At 33.8% G+C, this 22049-nt stretch overlaps 1 protein-coding gene across 1 annotated transcript in view; it reads right to left on the minus strand.

Moving 5' to 3' along the window:
* LOC136033231 (protein FAM91A1-like) overlaps positions 1-18787 on the minus strand; it is a 30482-nt gene extending 11695 nt beyond the window's left edge. The window contains exons 1-3 of the mRNA XM_065713946.1: positions 18474-18787; positions 11050-11435; positions 3780-3849 (exon numbers count right to left, since the gene is read on the minus strand). Of these exons, the coding sequence (XP_065570018.1) occupies positions 3780-3849; positions 11050-11435; positions 18474-18785 (768 nt within the window). The 5' untranslated portion in view covers positions 18786-18787. The remainder of the gene's footprint in view (positions 1-3779; positions 3850-11049; positions 11436-18473) is intronic.
* Between the last annotated feature and the right edge of the window lie 3262 nt (positions 18788-22049).

Below are 22049 nucleotides of genomic sequence, written 5' to 3' on the forward strand. Positions count from 1 at the left end.
ATCAATCAACAAAATTACTTAGCGTCAAAAGACGAAGGAACACCGAAACACTGAAAACAGTGTTCCAGTAAAAATACTGAAAACACTGATCGAAAAAAGAGCAAATGAATTGACAAAATTACTTAAGAGTCAAAACAGTGAGTCACTCTTTACTGAAAATATTGAAAAGTATTTTTCAGTGAAAATAATGAAAACACTGATTCGAAAAAAGAGCAAAAAAATAGGTACAACTGGAAATTTAATCGAAAAAATTACTTGAGTCAAAACATTGAGTCACTCTTTACTGAAAATACTGAAAAGTATTTTTCAGTGAAAATACTGAAAACACTGAGGCGAAGAATGATAAAAAAAGGTGCAACTGAGAAAATCCATCAACAAAATTACTTAGCGTCAAAACAGTGAAATCATTCTTTACTGTAAATACTGAAAAGTATTTTTCAGTGAAAATGCTGATCGAGCAAAAAATAGGTACAACTGAGAAAATCAATCAACAAAAGTACTTAGCGTCAAAACAGTGAGATCACTTTTTACTGTAAACACTGAAAAGTATTTTTCAGTGAAAATGCTGAAAACACTGATTCGAAAAAAGAGCAAAAAATAGGTACAAATGAAAAAATTAATCCACAAAATTACTTAGCGTCAAAACAGTGAGTCACACTTTACTGAAAATATTGAAAAGTATTTTTCAGTGAAAATACTGAAAACACTGATCCAAAAAAAAGAGAAAAAATAGATACAACTGAGAAAATCAATCAACAAAATTACTTAGCATCAAAAAAGTGAAATCACTCTTTACTGTAAACACTGAAAAGTATTTTTCCGTGAAAATACTGGAAACACTGATTCGAAAAAAGAGCAAAAAAGGTACAATTGAAAAAAATAATCGACAAGATTACTTAGCGTCAAAACAGTGAGTCACACTTTACCGAAAATACTGAAAAGTATTTTTCAGTGAAAATGCTGAAAACACTGATTCGAAAAAAGAGCAAAAAATAGGTACAAATGAAAAAATTAATCCACAAAATTACTTAGCGTCAAAACAGTGAGTCACACTTTACTGAAAATACTGAAAAGTATTTTTCAGTGAAAATACTGAAAACACTGATCCAAAAAAAGAGAAAAAAATAGATACAACTGAGAAAATCAATCAACAAAATTCATTAGCATCAAAAAAGTGAAATCACTCTTTACTGTAAACACTGAAAAGTATTTTTCCGTGAAAATACTGAAAACACTGATTCGAAAAAAGAGCAAAAAAGGTACAATTGAAAAAATTAATCGACAAGATTACTTAGCGTCAAAACAGTGAGTCACACTTTACCGAAAATACTGAAAAGTATTTTCAGTGAAAATACTGAAAACACTGATTCGAAAAAAGAGCAAAAAATAGGTACAAATGAAAAAATTAATCCACAAAATTACTTAGCGTCAAAACAGTGAGTCACACTTTACTGAAAATACTGAAAAGTATTTTTCAGTGAAAATACTGAAAACACTGATCCAAAAAAAGAGAAAAAAATAGATACAACTGAGAAAATCAATCAACAAAATTACTTAGCATCAAAAAAGTGAAATCACTCTTTACTGTAAGCACTGAAAAGTATTTTTCCGTGAAAATACTGAAAACACTGATTCGAAAAAAGAGCAAAAAAGGTACAAATGAAAAAATTAATCGATAAGATTACTTAGCGTCAAAACAGTGAGTCACACTTTACCGAAAATACTGAAAAGTATTTTTCAGTGAAAATACTGAAAACACTGATTCGAAAAAAGAGCAAAAAAATAGGTACAAATGAAAAAATTAATCCACAAAATTACTTAGCGTCAAAACAGTGAGTCATACTTTACTGAAAATACTAAAAAGTATTTTTCACTGAAAATACTGAAAACACTGAGGCGAAGAATGAGCGAAAAAAATCGGCGCAACTGAGAAAATCAATCGACAAAATTACTTAGCGTCAACACAGTGAAATCATTCTTCATTGAAAATACTGAAAACACCGAGGCGAAGAATGAGCGATCAACAATGTATTTTCTACAGCTGCCTCAAAAAAGTGATATCGTAGTATACGAATATTGTAGTATTTGAAAAACATGTCTCTTTTCGGATTCCCTAAATACTAGAAGAGATACATTCAACTGAGCCTAAGCTATTTTTTACGATCATCTGAGTTGTGAAAAAGAGTAGGGAGATAAGGACTGGGAAAGAAAAATTTAAACCTCGGCGATCGTTGATCACCTCAAAAAAGTTAATCTATCGTATCTGAATAACATGCCTTTTTTTGGATTCCCTAGGTACTAGAAGAGACACATTCAACTGACCTTAAGGTATTTTCCAGCAAACATCTTAGTAGTTAAGCAGAGTAGGAAGATAAGAACTGGCAAAGAAAACTTAAACCTTGGCGAAATTTAAAACAAAGAAAACCATGGCGATCGTTGATAACCTTAATCTTGTTCGGGAAAAAAATTGTCGAAAGAAAAATTAGAATAGTACAAAATAGATTAAATATATTTGACTGCATAAACAGTCTTTCAGCCTATAAAAACATTTTTTTTGCATGAAAACGGCCTAAATACAATACTTTAAATTTAGTTTCTTAGCCTGTAAAACACTTCCTTGGCAAGGAAAAATAAACTTGACCTTTTCAATCAGAAAAAAGTCTGGACGACTTACTTATATTTTTATATTCGTGTAAAATATAACTTTGTACTTTATCCTTACATTCTATAACGTACCTCCTATGAGATTCAAATACTCAATCACAGGGTGATTACCTGGTTTTTTTAAGGCCCTGTATATATGCTTATAGGCCATTTTACCAGTGTGGACAATCTTATTAATGAAGGATTATTTGGTAGGTGTTTTTCTTTTTTTATGAAGGAAAATTGTTTATAAAAAGGAAGAAGAACACCACTCGCTAATCTAGACGATCGGTGGAACACCAGTTTTGAAATCAAAAGGAAAACTTTATAATTTAGATTACTGCTGGAAAAAAATTCTAGTAAGAGCTTGGAACACGTCGAACACATATGCGTTTTCTACATACATATACTGGATAATGATCTTTCCCAGACCAGAATAAATAAATAATTGTTATTATTTATTTATTTATTTATTATTTTTATTTATTTATTATTTATTTATTTATTATTTATTTATTTATGTCATTATTATTTATTTATTTATTTTCCAACAGTGTGTTTTAGGCGATTGTCAGAAGTCGATGTTCTTTAATGGTTAACAATTGAAGCTAAAAAAAAACAAAACGGGTTAAATTTAAAAAAAGACAGTGAATATAAGCAATAAAACTTATTTATATAAAAGTAATAATAACTGCGGAATATTTCGTCCCTGTTTTGTATCTCTTTGTTTTATTTTTTATGCTTAAGAAAAGGTTTTAGTTTTTTTTTCTATTTTTTACCTTTAAGACTTCCACATGTGAAGTCAAACTATTCAGTTTATTATTTATTTCGATTCATTTGATTTATTCTTTTGATTTATTATTATTTTGGTATATCAACAATAACAACGTTTTCAATTTATTTACAAAAGAAGTTTTGTTCAGAACTTTTACTTAAAAAAAATATATATAATTGTCAGCTGTAGATTTTTTGTTGTTGTTTATTGCTTTTTTTCTGTTGATAAAGGCTCCTGCACGCGAAGCTGAAATACTGATGGTTTTATTGATACATATACATCCTTCTGTATTTTACCCGCTATTGATACATTACTTTTGACGTATTTAGAAAAGAAATTCTAATAGCAAGAGAATCCTTACCTTGAACTTTTTTATGAATACTGATACTTTATCGTGCAGGTTGTACATGTACTCCATAGCTTTGGCAGATCTAAAATCAGCAAACATTAAACATCAGAAATGATTTGACTAAATATTGAAAATAAAATATCAAGAATAAAAATAGATTTTAAAATAAATAACATAATTAAAATGGTTAAAATACGATATCCATTTAATTGACATTCATGAAACTTCCAATTAAATCGAGCTTGTATATAAAATTTTAATACCTGGCCTAAATCTGATTTAATCAATTTGATCGGTATTAAGATACTCCCTATTAAAACTAGGCCATGGAATTAGAGTGACAGTGCGAAAGGTATTTCATTCAAGATTATTTTGAAGTGTTTCAAAGAATATGTACAAAAGTGTTTTTTCAAAGTTTGTTTCAAAGGGTGCAATTCAAAAACATTTATTCAAAATGCTTCAAAGAGTGGATTAAGAACCGTTTATTCAAAGAGTATTTCAAGTGTTTCAAAGAGTGCATTCTAAAGTGTTTCAAATAGTGGATGCAGAAATGTTGATTAGAGTGTTTTCAAAAAGAGTGTATCCAAAAGTGTTTACTTAAAGAGTATTTCAAAGTGTTTCAAAGAGTGCATTCTAAAGTGTTTCAAATAGTGGATGCAGAAATGTTTATTCAAAGTGTGCATTCAGAACTGTTAGTTAGAGTGTTTTCAAAAAGAGTGTATCCAAAAGTGTTTACTTAAAGAGTATTTCAAAGTGTTTCAAAGAGTCCATTCTAAAGTGTTTCAAATAGTGGATGCAGAAATGTTTATTCCAAGAGTGCATCCAGAACTGTTGGTTAGAGTGTTTTCAAAAAGAGTGTATCCAAAAGTGTTTACTTAAAGAGTATTTCAAAGTGTTTCAAAGAGTGCATTCTAAAGTGTTTCAAATAGTGGATGCAGAAATGTTTATTCCAAGAGTGCATCCAGAACTGTTGGTTAGAGTGTTTTCAAAAAGAGTGTATCCAAAAGTGTTTACTTAAAGAGTATTTCAAAGTGTTTCAAAGAGTGCATTCTAAAGTGTTTCAAATAGTGGATGCAGAAATGTTTATTCAAAGAGTGCATTCAGAACTGTTGGTTAGAGTGTTTTCAAAAAGAGTGTATCCAAAAGTGTTTACTTAAAGAGTATTTCAAAGTGTTTCAAAGAGTGCATTCTAAAGTGTTTCAAATAGTGGATGCAGAAATGTTTATTCCAAGAGTGCATTCAGAACTGTTGGTTAGAGTGTTTTCAAAAAGAGTGTATCCAAAAGTATTTACTTAAAGAGTATTTCTAAGTGTTTCAAAGAGTGCATTCTAAAGTGTTTCAAATAATGGATGCAGAAATATTTATTCAAAGAGTGCATTCAGAACTGTTGATTAGAGTGTTTTCAAAAAGAGTGTATCCTAAAGTGTTTACTTAAAGAGTATTTCAAAGTGTTTCAAAGAGTGCATTCTAAAGTGTTTCAAATAGTGGATGCAGAAATTTTTATTCCAAGAGTGCATTCAGAACTGTTGGTTAGAGTGTTTTCAAAAAGAGTGTATCCAAAAGTGTTTACTTAAAGAGTATTTCAAAGTGTTTCAAAGAGTGCATTCTAAAGTGTTTCAAAAAAGAGTGTTAGAGTGTTTTCAAAAAGAGTGTATCCAAAAGCGTTTACTTAAAGAGTATTTCAAAGTGTTTCAAAGAGTGCATTCTAAAGTGTTTCAAAGAGTGGATGCAGAAATGTTTATTCAAAGAATGCACTCAGAACTGTTGGTTAGAGTGTTTTCAAAAAGAGTGTATCCAAAAGTGTTTACTTAAAGAGTATTTCCAAGTCTTTCAAAGAGTGCATTCTAAAGTGTTACAAAGAGTGGATGCAGAAATGTTTATTCAAAGAGTGCATTCAGAACTGTTGGTTAGAGTGTTTTCAAAAAGAGTGTATCCAAAAGCGTTTACTTAAAGAGTATTTCAAAGTGTTTCAAAGAGTGCATTCTAAAGTGTTTCAAATAGTGGATGCAGAAATGTTTATTCAAAGAGTGCATTCAGAACTGTTGGTTAGAGTGTTTTCAAAAAGAGTGTATCCAAAAGTGTTTACTTAAAGAGTATTTCAAAGTGTTTCAAAGAGTGCATTCTAAAGTGTTTCAAATAGTGGATGCAGAAATGTTTATTCCAAGAGTGCATTCAGAACTGTTGGTTAGAGTGTTTTCAAAAAGAGTGTATCCAAAAGTATTTACTTAAAGAGTATTTCTAAGTGTTTCAAAGAGTGCATTCTAAAGTGTTTCAAATAGTGGATGCAGAAATGTTTATTCAAAGAGTGCATTCAGAACTGTTGATTAGAGTGTTTTCAAAAAGAGTGTATCCTAAAGTGTTTACTTAAAGAGTATTTCAAAGTGTTTCAAAGAGTGCATTCTAAAGTGTTTCAAATAGTGGATGCAGAAATTTTTATTCCAAGAGTGCATTCAGAACTGTTGGTTAGAGTGTTTTCAAAAAGAGTGTATCCAAAAGTGTTTACTTAAAGAGTATTTCAAAGTGTTTCAAAGAGTGCATTCTAAAGTGTTTCAAAGAGTGGATTCAGAAATGTTTATTCCAAGAGTGCATTCAGAACTGTTGGTTAGAGTGTTTTCAAAAAGAGTGTATCCAAAAGCGTTTACTTAAAGAGTATTTCAAAGTGTTTCAAAGAGTGCATTCTAAAGTGTTTAAAAGAGTGGATGCAGAAATGTTTATTCAAAGAATGCACTCAGAACTGTTGGTTAGAGTGTTTTCAAAAAGAGTGTATCCAAAAGTGTTTACTTAAAGAGTATTTCAAAGTCTTTCAAAGAGTGCATTCTAAAGTGTTACAAAGAGTGGATGCAGAAATGTTTATTCAAAGAGTGCATTCAGAACTGTTGGTTAGAGTGTTTTCAAAAAGAGTGTATCCAAAAGCGTTTACTTAAAGAGTATTTCAAAGTGTTTCAAAGAGTGCATTCTAAAGTGTTTCAAAGAGTGGATGCAGAAATGTTTATTCAAAGAATGCATTCAGAACTGTTGGTTAGAGTGTTTTCAAAAAGAGTGTATCCAAAAGTGTTTACTTAAAGAGTATTTCAAAGTGTTTCAAAGAGTGCATTCTAAAGTGTTTCAAAGAGTGGATGCAGAAATGTTTATTCAAAGAGTGCATTCAGAACTGTTGGTTAGAGTGTTTTCAAAAAGAGTGTATCCAAATATAATATTTACACATATCTATAGGTACTTATCTGTTATAATGCCGACACTCAGAAGAGAAGTTAGGTTAATCCTAATGAAGTATACCTAAGTTTGATGAAAATCTAATACTTTAGAAGCAAATTTGGGCTATATGTTGGGGGAGGGGGCAGTAAGGTGTAGCAGGTCTGCATGGAAAGTGTGTTAGGTACAGTTATTCTGCATATTAAGAAGTAAGAATTGCTTTCTAACTTCACCATGTCCAAATACTTTACTCTCCCCCCCCCACACTAATGTTCAAATATATAGCCCAAATTATATATTTCCTATCTATCATGTCACTTGTCTTTGTCTTGTATCACGCTAAGCTGAAACAAACTAACGAAAGAAACCGGTTCTACAGTGCGTCAATTTATGAAGAACTCGAGTGTCGGCGCTATAACAGATAAGTACCGATATATATCCTTTATAACCCACTAATACCAAAAAATGTGAACAGAGGATTGAAAACACATAGAAAACGAATAAAAAGCATTAACTATGAAAAGAAATACTTTCCAGAAAATGGAATGGACGAAGTTTATTTATAGCCAACTAATACCAAAAATGTGAATAGAGCAGTAAAAACACCTAAAAAGAGAATAAAAAGCAATAACCATGAAAAGAAATACTTTCAAGACAATGAAAAAAGGAATTTTATTTTCTCTAATATCCGAAAGCTTACTACTTGGAAGGCCACTTCACTAAATACATCATTCATCCCGAATTTTGCCAGAATCAAAGTGTATTTCAAAGAGCGTATTCAAAAGAATTTATTCAAGGAGTGTTTCAAATTGTTTCAAGCATCTCGGTAAATTGAGTGATGATTCTCAGAATCATCAGAGTTAAGAAGAGACAAAAAATATGGTTTTCATTTCCTTTCTCAGACAGACCTCGCTTAATTAACTAGCATTATCTCTTACTGCTTATAGCAAATGTTCTGAATACTATGAGAACAGGCCACCTTACCCAAGACCTAAGGGCATATCTGAACTGCTTATTATTTTAAAGAAAAGAAAAAATAATGAACTTGACTTTTATGTTCGAACGTTTTCTTCAAGAATAGGAGCAGATTTCGAGAATTTTGAACATGAACTTGACTTTACTGAACAAAAGCACTACACAATTCTTTTGTTTTATAAAAACGGGACAGTAAGGCAACTTGTTATGTCCCCTTTATCAATGAAGGAAAAAGGGGAAAAAGAAAAAGGAAAAACACTTCCTGCTAACCTGACTCTAAAAAATATTCAAGTTCAATTCTTCTACTTACAATCTATTGTTGCTCTGTCATGATTATTCTCGTTTGCTTTCGTTACCTAATCGTTAGTAGGCCAACAATATTATTGTGACCAGAAAACTGTTGTCAACTATGGAGCTACTGAGGCTATTGTGACAAACAATTATAGTCAAATATGGAGCTACTGATATTATTTTGTCATTAAAGAAGATAACGGATAAGCATTCTAAAAATGTTTTCTTGTACTTACCACAGTACAACCCTTAACACAGCATGTGGGCCTTCCAGAGCATAATCAAGCTTACTACATTCATTCATGACTCATTACAGTAGCTCTTTATTTACTCATGACTCATTACAGAGTCATGAATCTTGTTGTTGCGCTTTTCAATTTTGAAAAGCGCTTTCAAGTCTTCAAGTCTTTGTCTTCAAGTCTTCAAGCGCTTTCAAGTCTTTTTTTGCGCTTTTCAAGTCTTCCTTTCGGCCGCCTTCTTTTTAATTTTTCCTGTCTGTCTTTCTTTTCGTGCTGTTCGCGTTTTATTTTTGCAACTCTGCTACTTTTTATAATTTTGCATACTGGGTAAAAAATACCATTACTGGCATCACAAAACATGAGAACTTACTCATTCTACACAATTTTTTCCCCACACTATAATTGGCAAACTTTTTTAAATAGGTAAAGGATCTTTTTGATTATTTGGATATTGATCTTAATCAAGTAGGCTTCAACATAGCAATAAGCTCCAATAGGACGCATATAACTTTTAAAGCTGTATTTAACTGTTCAAGATCTATCGGCTTCACAAGTTATATACTTTTAATTGATATAAAATATTTTGACAATATTTCGCATTTTTCCGTTCTTTCAGCTCTTATTATAGATGGAATTACCCTTTCTAGGGTTAGAGTTCTCAAGTTCTTAGTGTTCGAGGTTTAGAGAAATTTTGTACCACTTCTGATTCATCTTCTAACCATATTCCTGGTGGTCGGTGTGTGAGACAAGGTGGCGTTTTTTTCTTTATATTTTGTAATGCATGTTTAGCAGAGCGTCTTCATTTTGCAGACACTCCGCTTCATTTAGACACACCCTCCTTTTATCTACAACCCTTCGAAATGGCCTAATTAAAAATTTGGTGAACGATTTGGTAATTGGAAAAAAGGGGTAATTTGGTAAAAATTTCGCAAAATCATGAAAAAACTACATTGAAACAATTAGATATCTTATTCCTAAACGTGCATTACAACAATTTCCCCCCCCCCCCACCACCCTAAAGGAAAAATACACATCCTACTTTATATCTTCCCATTATATTTGACAATATCACTTCTCTTTTCTTCGCTAATATAACAGCGTCTCTGTTGTAAATTAAAAAAAAAGTTTTTTTAAATGCAAGTAAGGAGCGACATTAAGACTTAAAACGAACAAAAATTATTCCGTATATGAGAGGGGCTTTTCCTCCTCAACGCCCCGCTCTTTACGCTAAAGTTTGACTCTTTCTCACAACTCTACTTTTTAAAACATAAATTCTGTTCGTTTTAAGTTTTAATGTCGCTCCTTACTTGAATTTTTTTTTTTTTTTATTTCTGAACGTTTTTGAATTAATGCATGTTTTGATTTTGGGTCACCGCACATGAATAATTAAAACAAAATTTGTATATTAATTTTTTTTGGCTAAATGGCTTTCTCATAGTTTTGATCGGACGATTTTGATAAAAAAAGGGTGGGGGAGGAGGCCTAGTTGCCCTCCAATTTTGAGTTACATAAAAATGCAACTAGATTTTTTTTATGTTTTGTATGAACATTTTTATTAGTAATCAACATGAGTACCTTACGAATTAACTTACGCAACGAACTTCTATATTTGTGTATTTTCATTATGTTTATGAGGGGGTTTGCACTCTCGTCAATACCTCGCTCTTTACACTAAAGCTTGAAGTTTATCCCAAATCTTTAAGAATAACCCTTGAATAACAAAGGCCGTAGAATAAATAGTTGAAATTACTAAAAATACTTCAGTGTAAAGAGCAAGGCATCATGGAGGAGAAAACTTTCTTTTATACGTAATATTTTATGTTCGTTTTAAGTTTTAATGCTACTCATTACTTCCAGGTCAATGAATTTTTTTATTTATTTTCTCATTGTTTCTTTTTAAATAATACTAGAAAATCCTGCGCTCCCCTTCATGGAAATTTTCTTCCCTCATGATACATTCCTCTATGGAAAGATCCTCCCACGTAACCCCCTCCCCCAACCCACTCCCACCCCAACGCAAAAAAGACCCCCTGAAAATGTCCGTACACTTCATAATAAGCATTACTATACGTAAACAATGGTTAAAGTTTGTAACTTGCAGCCCCTACCCCGGGGACTGTGGGGGATTAAGTCGGATCAAATTTTGATCCGGTTACTTTGAGGAAAATTTTGCGTGGGAGGGGGCTTAGGTGCCGATCTGTCTTCCGGCAAAAAATACAAAATTCCACATTTTTGTCGATAGGAGCTTGAAACTTCTGCAGTAGTGTTCTCCGATACGCCGAATCTGATGGTGTGATTTTTGTTAAGATTCTATGACTTTTAGGGGGTGTTTCCCCCTATTTTCTAAAATAAGGCAATGTTCTCAGGCTCGTAACTTTTGATGGGTAAGGCTAAACTTGGTGAAACTTATATACTTAAAATCAGCATCAAAATTCAATTCTTTTGTTGTAACTATTGGTATCAAAATTTCGTTTTTTAGAGTTTCGGTTACTATTGAGTCGAGTCGCTCCTTACTACAGTTCGTCACCACGAGCTGTTTGACATTAGAGACGAATAGGAACATATAAAGCGGGCTATAAACTTACTTTTCTTCCGAGAGAAGTGCATTTTGATTTAATCCTCTGAAAATCTGAGAATTCAACTCTTGATCAAACAATGGAATGCCGAAGTCCAAGGAGAAAATTTCCCACTCCTGCTTGTGCGTCCCATGTTGTTCTGTCTCCTGGATTTGGTTACATGATTCAATAGAATGAATTCGAATATTGTCACCACTGGCAGTAATTTGTTGCCCATCGTGAATTTCAGGAGTTTTTTCAACAGGGCTATCAATCAAGGTGAGATAGCCACAAATAAAAGTCAAATCCACAACCTGATTAAGTTTTTTCACTGCCTTTAGCTGATTTTCATCCTCCAATTCAACTAGAGGCAAAGCAACTTGTTTTTCCATAACAACAGCTTCTTTTGAATAACCCTAAAATTAAAGATTTTGCATCACTTAGCAGAATATTACGTAAGAAAACTACTACTACTGCCATTAATACTCACTACGGGATCAAGTACCCAAAGACAACACAGCAGCACACGCTCCTCCTCTACCCTAATCTAGTAAAAGATTCACTTTTCAACCCCTCCCACAAAGTTCCAATGTCTTTCAAATCGTTCCTTATGACCTTACTGGGACAACCTGCTTTTTGTTTACCCCAACTTCATTACATCACACGTTTTCGTACAGCTTGATATAGGGTTAGTCAAACGAGTACCTAAGAAAATAGTACTGAAATGAAATTTCAGAAAAGCTTGATGTTCCTTTAATTATGAAACAGTTCGTAGTAACGAACTGTAGTAAGGAGCGACCCGGCTCAATAGTAACCGAAACTCTAAAAAACGGAACTTTAGGAACTTATTGAGCGACCCGGCTCAATAGTAACCGAAACTCTAAAAAACGGAACTTTAATACCAATAGTTACATCAAAAGAATCGCATTTTTATACTGATTTTAAATAAATAAGTTTCATCAAGTTTAGTCTTACCCATCGAAAGTCACGAGCCTCAGAAAATTTGCCTTATTTTAGACAATAGGGCGAAACACTCCCTAAAAGTCATTGGATCTTAACGAAAATCACACCATCAAATTCAGCATATCATAGAACCCTACTGTAGAAGTTTCAAGCTCCTATCTACTAAAATGTGGAAATTTTTGCTAGAAGACAGATCACGGATGCGTGTTTATTTGTTTTTCCAGGGATGATCGTATCGACCCAGTTGTCCTACAATGTCACGAGAGGGCTCGTTCTAACGGAAATTAAGCCCTTTTTAAGAGACCTAAAAAATTGAAGGGCACCTAGGCCCCCTCCCATGCTTATTTTCCCCATAGTCACCGGATCAAAATTCTGAGATAGCCGTTTTGTTCAGCATAGTCGAAAAACCTAATAATTATGTCTTTTGGGACGACGTAATCCCCCAGAGTCCCTGGGGGGGCTGCAAATAACAAACTTTGACCATTGTTTACTTATAGTAATGGTTATTGAGAAGTGTACAGACATTTTCAGGGGGACTTTTTCGTGTTGAAGGGGGGAGGGGATTAGATGAGAGGATCTTTCATGGAGGAATTTATCACGAGGGAAGAGAACTTCCATGAAGGGGCTGCAGGATTTTCTAGCATTATTTAAGAAAAAAATGAGAAAATAAATATATAAAAAAATTTCAGCTGGAAGTAAGGAGCAGCATTAAAACTAAAAATAACAGAAATTACTACGTAAATAAGGGGTTCATCTTCTCCACAATACTTCGGTCTTCACGTTAAAGTATTTTTAGTAATTTCAACTATCATTTCTACGGCCTTTTGGATTCAGGGGTCATTCTTAAGGAATTGGTATAAAATTGAAGCTTTACTGTAAAGAGCGAGGTATTGACTAGGGGGCGAACCCCCGCATATACGTAATAAAAATATACAAATATAGAAGTTCGTTACGTAAGTTAATTCTTAAGTTACGTGTATTTATTACTAATAAAAATGTTCGTAAAAAAATTAAAAAGTTCTAGTTGCCTTTTTAAGTAACCAAAAACTGGAGGGCAACTAGGCCTCCTACCCCATCCCCTATTTTGAATCAAAATCTTCTGATCAAAACTATGAGAATGCCATTTAGCCGGAAAAAAACATAACATGCAAATTTCGTTTTAATTATTTATGTGCAGTGAGCCAAAATCAAAAGATGCATTAGTTCAAAAACGTTCAGAAATAAACAAAAAATTAACTGCAAGTAAGGAGCGACACTAAAACTTAAAACGAACAGAAATTATTCCGTATGTGAAAGGGGTTGTCCCCTCCGCAACGCCTCGCTCTTTACGATAAAAAGTTTTTTATTGTTTTAAAAAGTAAAGTTGTGAGAAAGAGTCAAACTTTAGCGTAAAGAGCGAGGCGTTGCGGAGGGGACAACCCCTTTCATATACGGAATAATTTCTGTTAGTTTTAAGTTCTAGTGTCGCTCCTTACTTGCAGTTAAATAAACTAGTTCTTTTTATTTCATAGCCCTAGAAACGTGGGATCGATTATAGCCCAATTTTATGTCCATTCTAGCCCGTTATATAGCCCGGTATGCCCTGAGATCGAACCGCATTTTTGGTACAGCTAATTATATGATATACGGTTAGTCAAACGGGTTTTTAAGTCCATTTTAAGGCAATTCATCCGGAAAATGTTTAACAAATCTTCCACAATCTTTTCAAAAGCAAATTCTTAAGAAACATTCTTAACCACTGTAACTTTTACTGTGTTATGCAAAAAAAAAAAAAAAAAAAAAGAAAAAAAAAGTAAATAAGTTTTTTTTTTTATAGACTAGCCCGTGGCTCAAAAAATGGACTTTTCAATAGAAAAAAATCAAGCTTCAACGTAACGAGCGAGGGATGAGGAAGCGGCAGCCCCCTTCAACTAAGAAAGTTAAGATCATATTTTAGCTGACTGAAATAATTTTGAGAACTCTTATTATTTGAACATGCCACTTAAATGATAAATTTAATTATCATTATATTATATTATATTTATTATCATACTAGCTGTTGGGGTGGCGCTTTGCGCCACCCCAACACCTAGTTGGTGGGGCGCTTCCCGCCCCCCAAGCCCCCCCGCGTGCGTAAGTCGTTACGCGCCATATTAGTTACGCGCCATTGTAGTTGTGTCCCTGTGTCCCACCTGTGAATAGATATATATATATATATATATATATATATATATATATATATATATATATATATATATATATATATATATATATATATATATATGTTTTTAACTACGTAAAACATGCGAATATACAACATTCTTCGCTGTCCCATTGTCTGTGCATATAAATAGATTGTCAGGTTTACTGACTCTTGAACATGCAACATATAATTGTCCATGGGAAAAACAATCCGTATTCAGATCTATATCTCATTATTCTAATGATGTGTCCCTGTGTCCCGGTCGTCATTTATATTCCCTGTGTCCCGGTCGTCATTTGTGTCCCGGTGTCCCAGTTTGTAATTTCTCTTTGAGTGTCCCGGTCGTCATTTATATTCCCTGTGTCCCGGTCGTCATTTGTGTCCCGGTCTGTAATTTCTATTCGAACAATCCCTGTGTCCCAGTCGTCATTTATATATCCCGCCTGTGCCCCCGGCGTCCCCGTTGTAGTTGTGTCCATGTGTCCCGGTCGTCATTTATATTCCCTGTGTCCCGGTCGTGATTTGTGTCCGGGTGTCCCAGTCTGTAATTTCTCTTTGAAGTTCCCGGTCGTCATTTATATTCCCTGTGTCCCGGTCTTCATTTGTTTCCCAGTATCCCGGTATATAATTTCATCAGTTGACAAACATAACGTCAGTCGACAAACAACTTCATGACGCATACAGCTCAATCCTTATAATGACGTCAGTCGACAAACATGACGTCAGTCGACACCCAAACATGACGTCACTCAACACACACACACATACACACATATAATTTATTTTTATATATATGGATTGTTTACTAAACAATATGATCTTGAGTGTTCTTACAAATAATAACATATTAAAATAAACATATTCATTAAGATTATACTTCAGCTGACTGAAATTATTTAGAATCTTCTATTTTGAGTATTCTTGCAATTATTAACATATTCAATTAACATATTTATTAAGATTATATTTTAGCTGACTGAAAACTATTGAGCATCTTCTATTTTAAGTATTCTTACAATTATTAAGATACTAGCTGTTGGGGTGGCGCGTCGCGCCACCCCAACACCTAGTTGGTGGGGGTACTTCGCGCCCCAACCCCCCGAGCCCCCCCCCCCCCGCGCACGAAATTCGTTACGCGCCATATTAGTTACGCGCCATTGTAGTTGTGTCCCTGTGTCCCACCTGTGAATATAGATAGATATATATATGTTTTTAACTACGTAAAACTTGCGAATATACAACATTCTTCGATGTCCCATTGTCTGTGCATATAAATAGATTGTCAGGTTTACCGACTCTTGAACATGCAACATAAAATTGTCCATGGGAAAAACAATCCGTATTCAGATCTATACCTCATTATTCTAATGATTGCCTTTGAGCTTTGTTGATGGTGATTGCTAATCAAACATTCCCTGTGTCCCCGTCGTCATTTATATATCCCCGTGTCCCCGGCATTCCCGTTGTAGTTGTGTCCCTGTGTCCCGGTCTTCATTTATATTCCCAGCATCCCAGTCGTCATTTGTGTCCCAGTGTCCCAGACTGTAATTTGTCTTTGAGCGTCTCGGTCGTCATTTGTGTCCCGGTCTGTAATTTATCTTTGAGTGTCCCGATCGTCATTTATATCTCCCGGTCGTTATTTGTGTCCCAGTGTCCCAGTCTGTAATTTCTCTTTGAGCGTCCCGGTCGTCATTTATATTCCCTGTGTCCCGGTTTTTAGTTTTTTTTTCTCCTTTATTTTTCAGTTTTTTCCTGTTTTTAGGTTTTTTTCTTTTTCAGTTTTTTATTAGTTTTTAGTTGTTTTTTTCTTTTTAGTTTTTTTTTGTAGTTTTTACATTTTTTTTAGTTTTTTTTCCTTTTTTAGTTTTTAGTTTTTTACCTTTTTTTTTTAGTTTTTTTAGCTTTTTTAGTTTTTTTAGTATTTTCTTTTTAGTTTTTTTTTTACCTTTTTTAGTTTTTTTTTCTTCTTTTGTATTAATGCTAAAGCCAAGGTTCGAACCTGGAACCTCTCGAACCTAGAACCTGGAACATAACGCTTTACCAACTCAGCTACTTCGGCTTGAATACATTCGTTTATGAATTGGTGTATGATGAAATAATTCAGACGTCATATGCGGACAGACACACAAACAAACAACTTATTTTTATATATATATAGATTAATTAAGATGATATTTTAGCTGACTAAAAACCATTCAGTTTCTTCTTTCTTGAGTGCTCTTGCAATTAATAACATATTAATCAAGATTATATTTTAGCTTACTGAAAACTATTCGGCAATATTCTTACTGAGGCTACTAAAAAGGGATTCGAGTTACATTTATGTGCTTTGGATCTCTCCAAAGCCTTTGACACCGTTCCGTATTCCCAAGCTATTTTTTCCCTTTTTAGTCACGGTATCAATATATCGGTAATTTTTCTTCTTAGATATTGGTATTCAAATTCCTTCTTGCGGATTAAAATGGATATGAGGGTTTCAGAAAGTAAAACTCCAGTACGACGTGGGGTCCGGCAAGGTGCTGTCCTCTCCCCCTCTACTTTCAAACTTTGTATATCATCTGTCCTTTCCTCTATCCCACCTACTTGCATCCTTAATTCTGTAAATATTTCTTATCTTGCCTATGCGGATGGTATTCTTTTGATCAGTAGAACTAAAAAAGGGCTTTCTTTGTCTGTTTCAACAGTAGCATCTAAACTTCATGCGATTCGACTTTCTCTTAATCTTTCAAAGTGTGAATATCTTTCATTTAATAGTAATATCTCTACTCCTCTAATCTGTGGATCTTCTTCTATCCCGTCGGTTTCTTCATTTCGGTGGCTGGGAATTAATGTTAGTAAACACTAAAATCCTTACGGACTCTCGCCGTTGCTGATTGCAAGAAGAAAATCTAATTAAGTTACTCTAAAATTGTTGCTAACCGAGGTAGATACAATAGAAAGTCTCTTGCTAAATTACATTCGGTTTTTACAAATCATTCGGTTTTGTTTATTTCTGGTATTTACCCTATTTTTCATAAAAAAAGATATCAGTTCGATTCATTCTTATTATTTCCGGTTTTCCCGTTTTCTATTGTATCTGCCTCCATGGTATACAAATAGGAACCTCATATCTGTTTACAGTTTTCCGGATATCGGGTCAAAACTCACGGAGCTTGCTGGCAAAATACCCCAGTCTACTTAAAAGTATCTGCCCGCCAACAGTGGCCTTACTCGTTTGCTTTAGTTTCTTGTTCTTTCTGTTTTGTGCAGTTTTTGTTTTGTTTCTTTTATTGGTAATCCGCTTTGATTTATCGTAGCGGGTCAAAATAAATTATTATTATTATTATTAAATGCTGCACTTGGAATATTTTGAACATAAAACAGAAGATTACATTCATAGCCTCAACAAAAGTGGGAGAAATGGAACATCCCATAAAAATAGTATTTGTCTTAAGGAACCCCCACCCTCTAAATCTAGAAATTATGTCTTAAAACTCATTACTGGAATTTGAGAAAAGAACAACAGATTTCGAGAAAACAACGATAAAATACAATACAAAATTCAAAGAAAACCATGCACAACAACGTATAAAAAAGTTCTTTGAAGGGGAAACTTACTTTTTTTTTACAAAATTTCCTGAACTAATGTCGTGACAAATTAACTAACATTTTTTGAAGTAAATTTCATGACATCATGAAAACAGTGGATTGATTTCTGAATAGCAATACGGGGCCCAGGGCTTAACTCTAGCTGTTGAGGGGCTGACTTGGACTGGAACCCGTGAGCTAAATTTATTCTCACAGAATATCAAAGGATAATGCATGAGGCGTTCCCGTCTGGTTCCACTATGCTTGATATAGTTTCCCAATTATTACTTTTTCTTGTTACAAATATGTCAGGTGTCTTTTGTCAGCTGCATATGTAACTAAAAACAGTAAACAAACGTAACTGACATGAAAAAATGTGTTGATCTTCGTGGAAATTTTACTGCAAGCCCTTGTGCATGAGAACGTTTCAGTGCACGTTTCATGAACGTTTCAATGAACGTTTCAGTTCTATCTTAGGATAGAACTCTTCTTTGGAACTAGAAACAGAGCTGCTGGGAAATTATAGTTGTGTCGCGAATTTAAAAATGAAACTGTCAATCAACCAAAGAGATGCCTTCTCCTTCAATTAAGCATTCATTTATTAACAATTTCCTCTGACATAATGATAATAAAACGTGTAAGAAGTGATAGAAATGAAATAGAATTTATGATAAGAATAAAAAAATATGTTTAGGTAATGTAATTCCTTATTAAACGAAAAAAAATGACTAATAATAGTTACCTGGACAAAAACAGCTCCGAAGCATAGACCTTCTAAAATAGTTACTAAAGCATTCTGTATGGGAACAGCATTCGAATTTTGGCCCCAAAATGTGACTAGAAGACGTTCATACGGTAGGAGAGTTTCCGGTAATTTGCGAACCTTTGTCCCTTTTGGAAAAAGCACGGACGGTGGTCCACAGCCAAGTTGATTATATATAAATAACTTGAGCCAAGGAGAGCAGAATTCGGGAGATGGTGGGCCAAAATGAGGTAAAGACAATGATTTCAAAACTCCTGCGTTGCAATCGAGCGGGGCCATGGAGAAGATCATACTATAAGCAAATATGGAAAAAAATATATTGCGATATGCACATATTCTTATATATATATATATATATATATATATATATATATATATATATATATATATATATATATATATATATATATATAGCGTCAGTTTGATCGGCAGATTAAGGCCCAGCTGTGCAATGCAATGGCACTACCTCATTATCTGTATTTAAGTCCCTTTTGGAGGATATTCCAAAAGGAAGATAAGAAAGAATTGTGGTCCACATATTATAAATATGCGAAGTACCTCTTACGGCTTCCACCATGGACAAGTAACGGTATTGTAACAAGTCGGTATGGGATTATTGACCCTAATGAAGCGATCAAAGCCCAGATCGCCAGATATAACTCCAACTTGTTACTCATACTTGGGCAAATAGTTTGAGGCAATAGTTTTTGTTTTTTATAGTTAGATATCCATTTGTTCTTTATTTTTCTTGTGATTGTGTATTCTTTTGTGGTGTGTTTTTCGCTTTTTTATCTTTTAGACCTCCTGTTTCTTTTGATGAGAAATAAATATATACATTTATATATACATGTATATACATATCCAGAGAAAAAAGAACAATATTAACGGAAATTAGCACAACTAAACTGACAAATACGAAATTTTCGTTGGTGTAATTTTTTCGTAATTCGGTGTTTGGTAATTTTTCGTGATTTTCTTGGAAAATATTCGAAAATATCATGCACTGAATTACAAAGATGTAAATAATTTGAATTAAGAAATAAACACAAAACTTCTCTTAATCAAACATTGAGTAAATAAAGAAAAAAAACATAATACATTAGTAGTTTAAAAAAAAGACATTAGACAAAAATCATCGGGTATACGTTTTAATGAGACGAACTAAGGGGCTACTTCCACAGGAACCGGTTGCATTTAAATTGGACCCCGAAAGCCAAAGCATAGAAACCAGTTCTCAGTTTCTGCTAATTTTTTTTTAATCCAATAATCAATTTTGGTAGATGTCCCAATTACAATATATCACCACTGTTCCCATCATCAGAGAGGTAGAATTCGCTCTGGATACCAAAAAGTACAAGTAGGGTGGGGCTTCCTTAAGGCAAATACTGTTTCTATGGGAAGTTACATTCCTCCTACCTCTGTTCAAGTTATGAATACAATCTTCTGTTTTATATTCGAAATATTCGAAGTGCAGCCTTTGAATTATAGAAGGTCCATTTTGTATTCTATTCAGTAAACAGAGTTCCTTGAAAGGTTTTTTTTTTGTTTCTCGTTAGTGGTATTAACTTAATATTAAAGAAGTAAATAAATGTTGAAACGGCTTTTACTATGTTATAAATTGTAAGAACTTTCAAAATAGAAAATGTTTAATAGTTTTCAGTAAGTCAAAATATAATCTCAATTAACATAATAACTTTAATATGTTAATAGTTGCAAGAACACTCAAGATAGAAGATGCTTAACAGTCTACAGTCAGAGTAGTGATAGCATAATTATTCCGACGACAATATCCCTTCAAATACCGGTCCCAGCACTTGTTTTAAAAACTTCCTCAAGAAGCAGGTGTTTGTTACGTAATAGGAGTGTTTTTTAAAAGATGCAGATGGCAGCTACGTAATAGAAAGAGTATTCTCTTTGGGGCCCCAAGTAGGGACATGGTTCAAATTGATGATAACCCATATTTTTATGCTTCATACAGACGGAGGCTTTTGTTGACTGCAAACAAAGGATTTTCCCGCTAACTCCATGAACAGGGGGGTGAACTATGAAGTATAGACGATCATTGATTTTCTAGGGAAAAAAGCTTGTTGTTCTTCTAGCAAGGGTGGGTAATTTTCTATTGTTCTCGGTTGTATAAAACCGGGTATTGAACGAGCATTTTCATTTTTCTCATATTATATTTTGAAGATACAACTTTATATTCTAAAATGGATGCTTCTAGAATTTTGAAAAAGAACTGAATTTCTGCCTATATGCTATATGCTGCCCCCCAACAAAAAGAGGCGAGATTATACCCAAAAAAGACCTACTATAAGTCTCTATATTGGATCAAATAAAACCCTGCCCCCTCCCATTACATACCTACATCACTGATAAATTAATTTAGTTTTTATCACATCAAAATATATCCTTTTTCTCGTCTGCATTTTCAATATGCTTTTTCGCTAATTGAAGTCTATTCTGACAGGAGTACGATTAACAGCCGTCAGATAATTCCGTAACCTTTAATGATGCCCCACCGTCGGGTTGAGGGTTAGTTTCTGAGAGCAGGTTTCATCTGGAATAAGGGTTAAGGTGAAAACACTTGCTTTATAGCATCTGTTTTCAAACAGTTCGTGGTAACGAACTGTAGTAAGGAGCGACCCGGCTCAATAGTAACCAAAACTCTAAAAAATGGAATTTTGATACCAATACCAGCATCAAAAGAATCGCATTTTAATGCTGATTTTAAATATATAAGTTTCATCAAGTTTAGTCTTACCCATCAAGAGTTATGAGCCTGAGAAAATTTGCGTTATTTTAAAAAATAGGGGGAAACGCCCCCTAGAAGTCATAGAATCTTAACGAAAATCACACCATCAGATTCAGTGTATCAGAGAACCCTAGTGTAGAAGTTTCAAGCTCCTATCTACAAAAATGTGGAATTCTGTATTTTTTGCCAGAAGGCAGATCACGGATGCGTGTTTATTTGTTTTTTTTTCCCAGGGGTGATCGTATCGACCCAGTTGTCCTAGAATGTTGCAAGAGGGCTCATTCTATCGGAAATGAAAAGTTCTAGTGCCCTTTTTAAGTGACCAAAAAAATTGGAGGGCACCTAGGCCCCCTACCACGCTAATGATTTTACCAAAGTCAACGGATTAAAATTCTGAGATAGCCATTTTATTCAGCGTAGTCGAAAAACCTTATAACTATGTCTTTGGGGATGACTTACTCCCCCACAGTCCCCATGGGAGGGGCAACAAGTTACAAACTTTGACCAATGCTTACATATAGTTATGGTTATTGGGAAGTGTACAGGCGTTTTCAGGAGGATTTTTTTGGTTTGGGGAGGGGTTGAGAAGAGGGGGATATGCTGGGGGAACTTCCAATCGATAATTTGTCATGGGGGAAGAAAATCTCCATGAAGAGAGCGCAGGATTTACTAGCATTATTTAAAAACACAATGAAAAAATAAATATGAAAAAGTTCTTTCAGCTGGAAGTAAGGAACAGCATTAAAACTTAAAACAAACAGAAATTATTACCCATTTGAGGGGCTCACCTCCTCCTAATACCT

Source organism: Artemia franciscana, chromosome 11, assembly GCF_032884065.1.
Source record: "Artemia franciscana chromosome 11, ASM3288406v1, whole genome shotgun sequence".
Classification (NCBI taxonomy): domain Eukaryota; kingdom Metazoa; phylum Arthropoda; class Branchiopoda; order Anostraca; family Artemiidae; genus Artemia; species Artemia franciscana.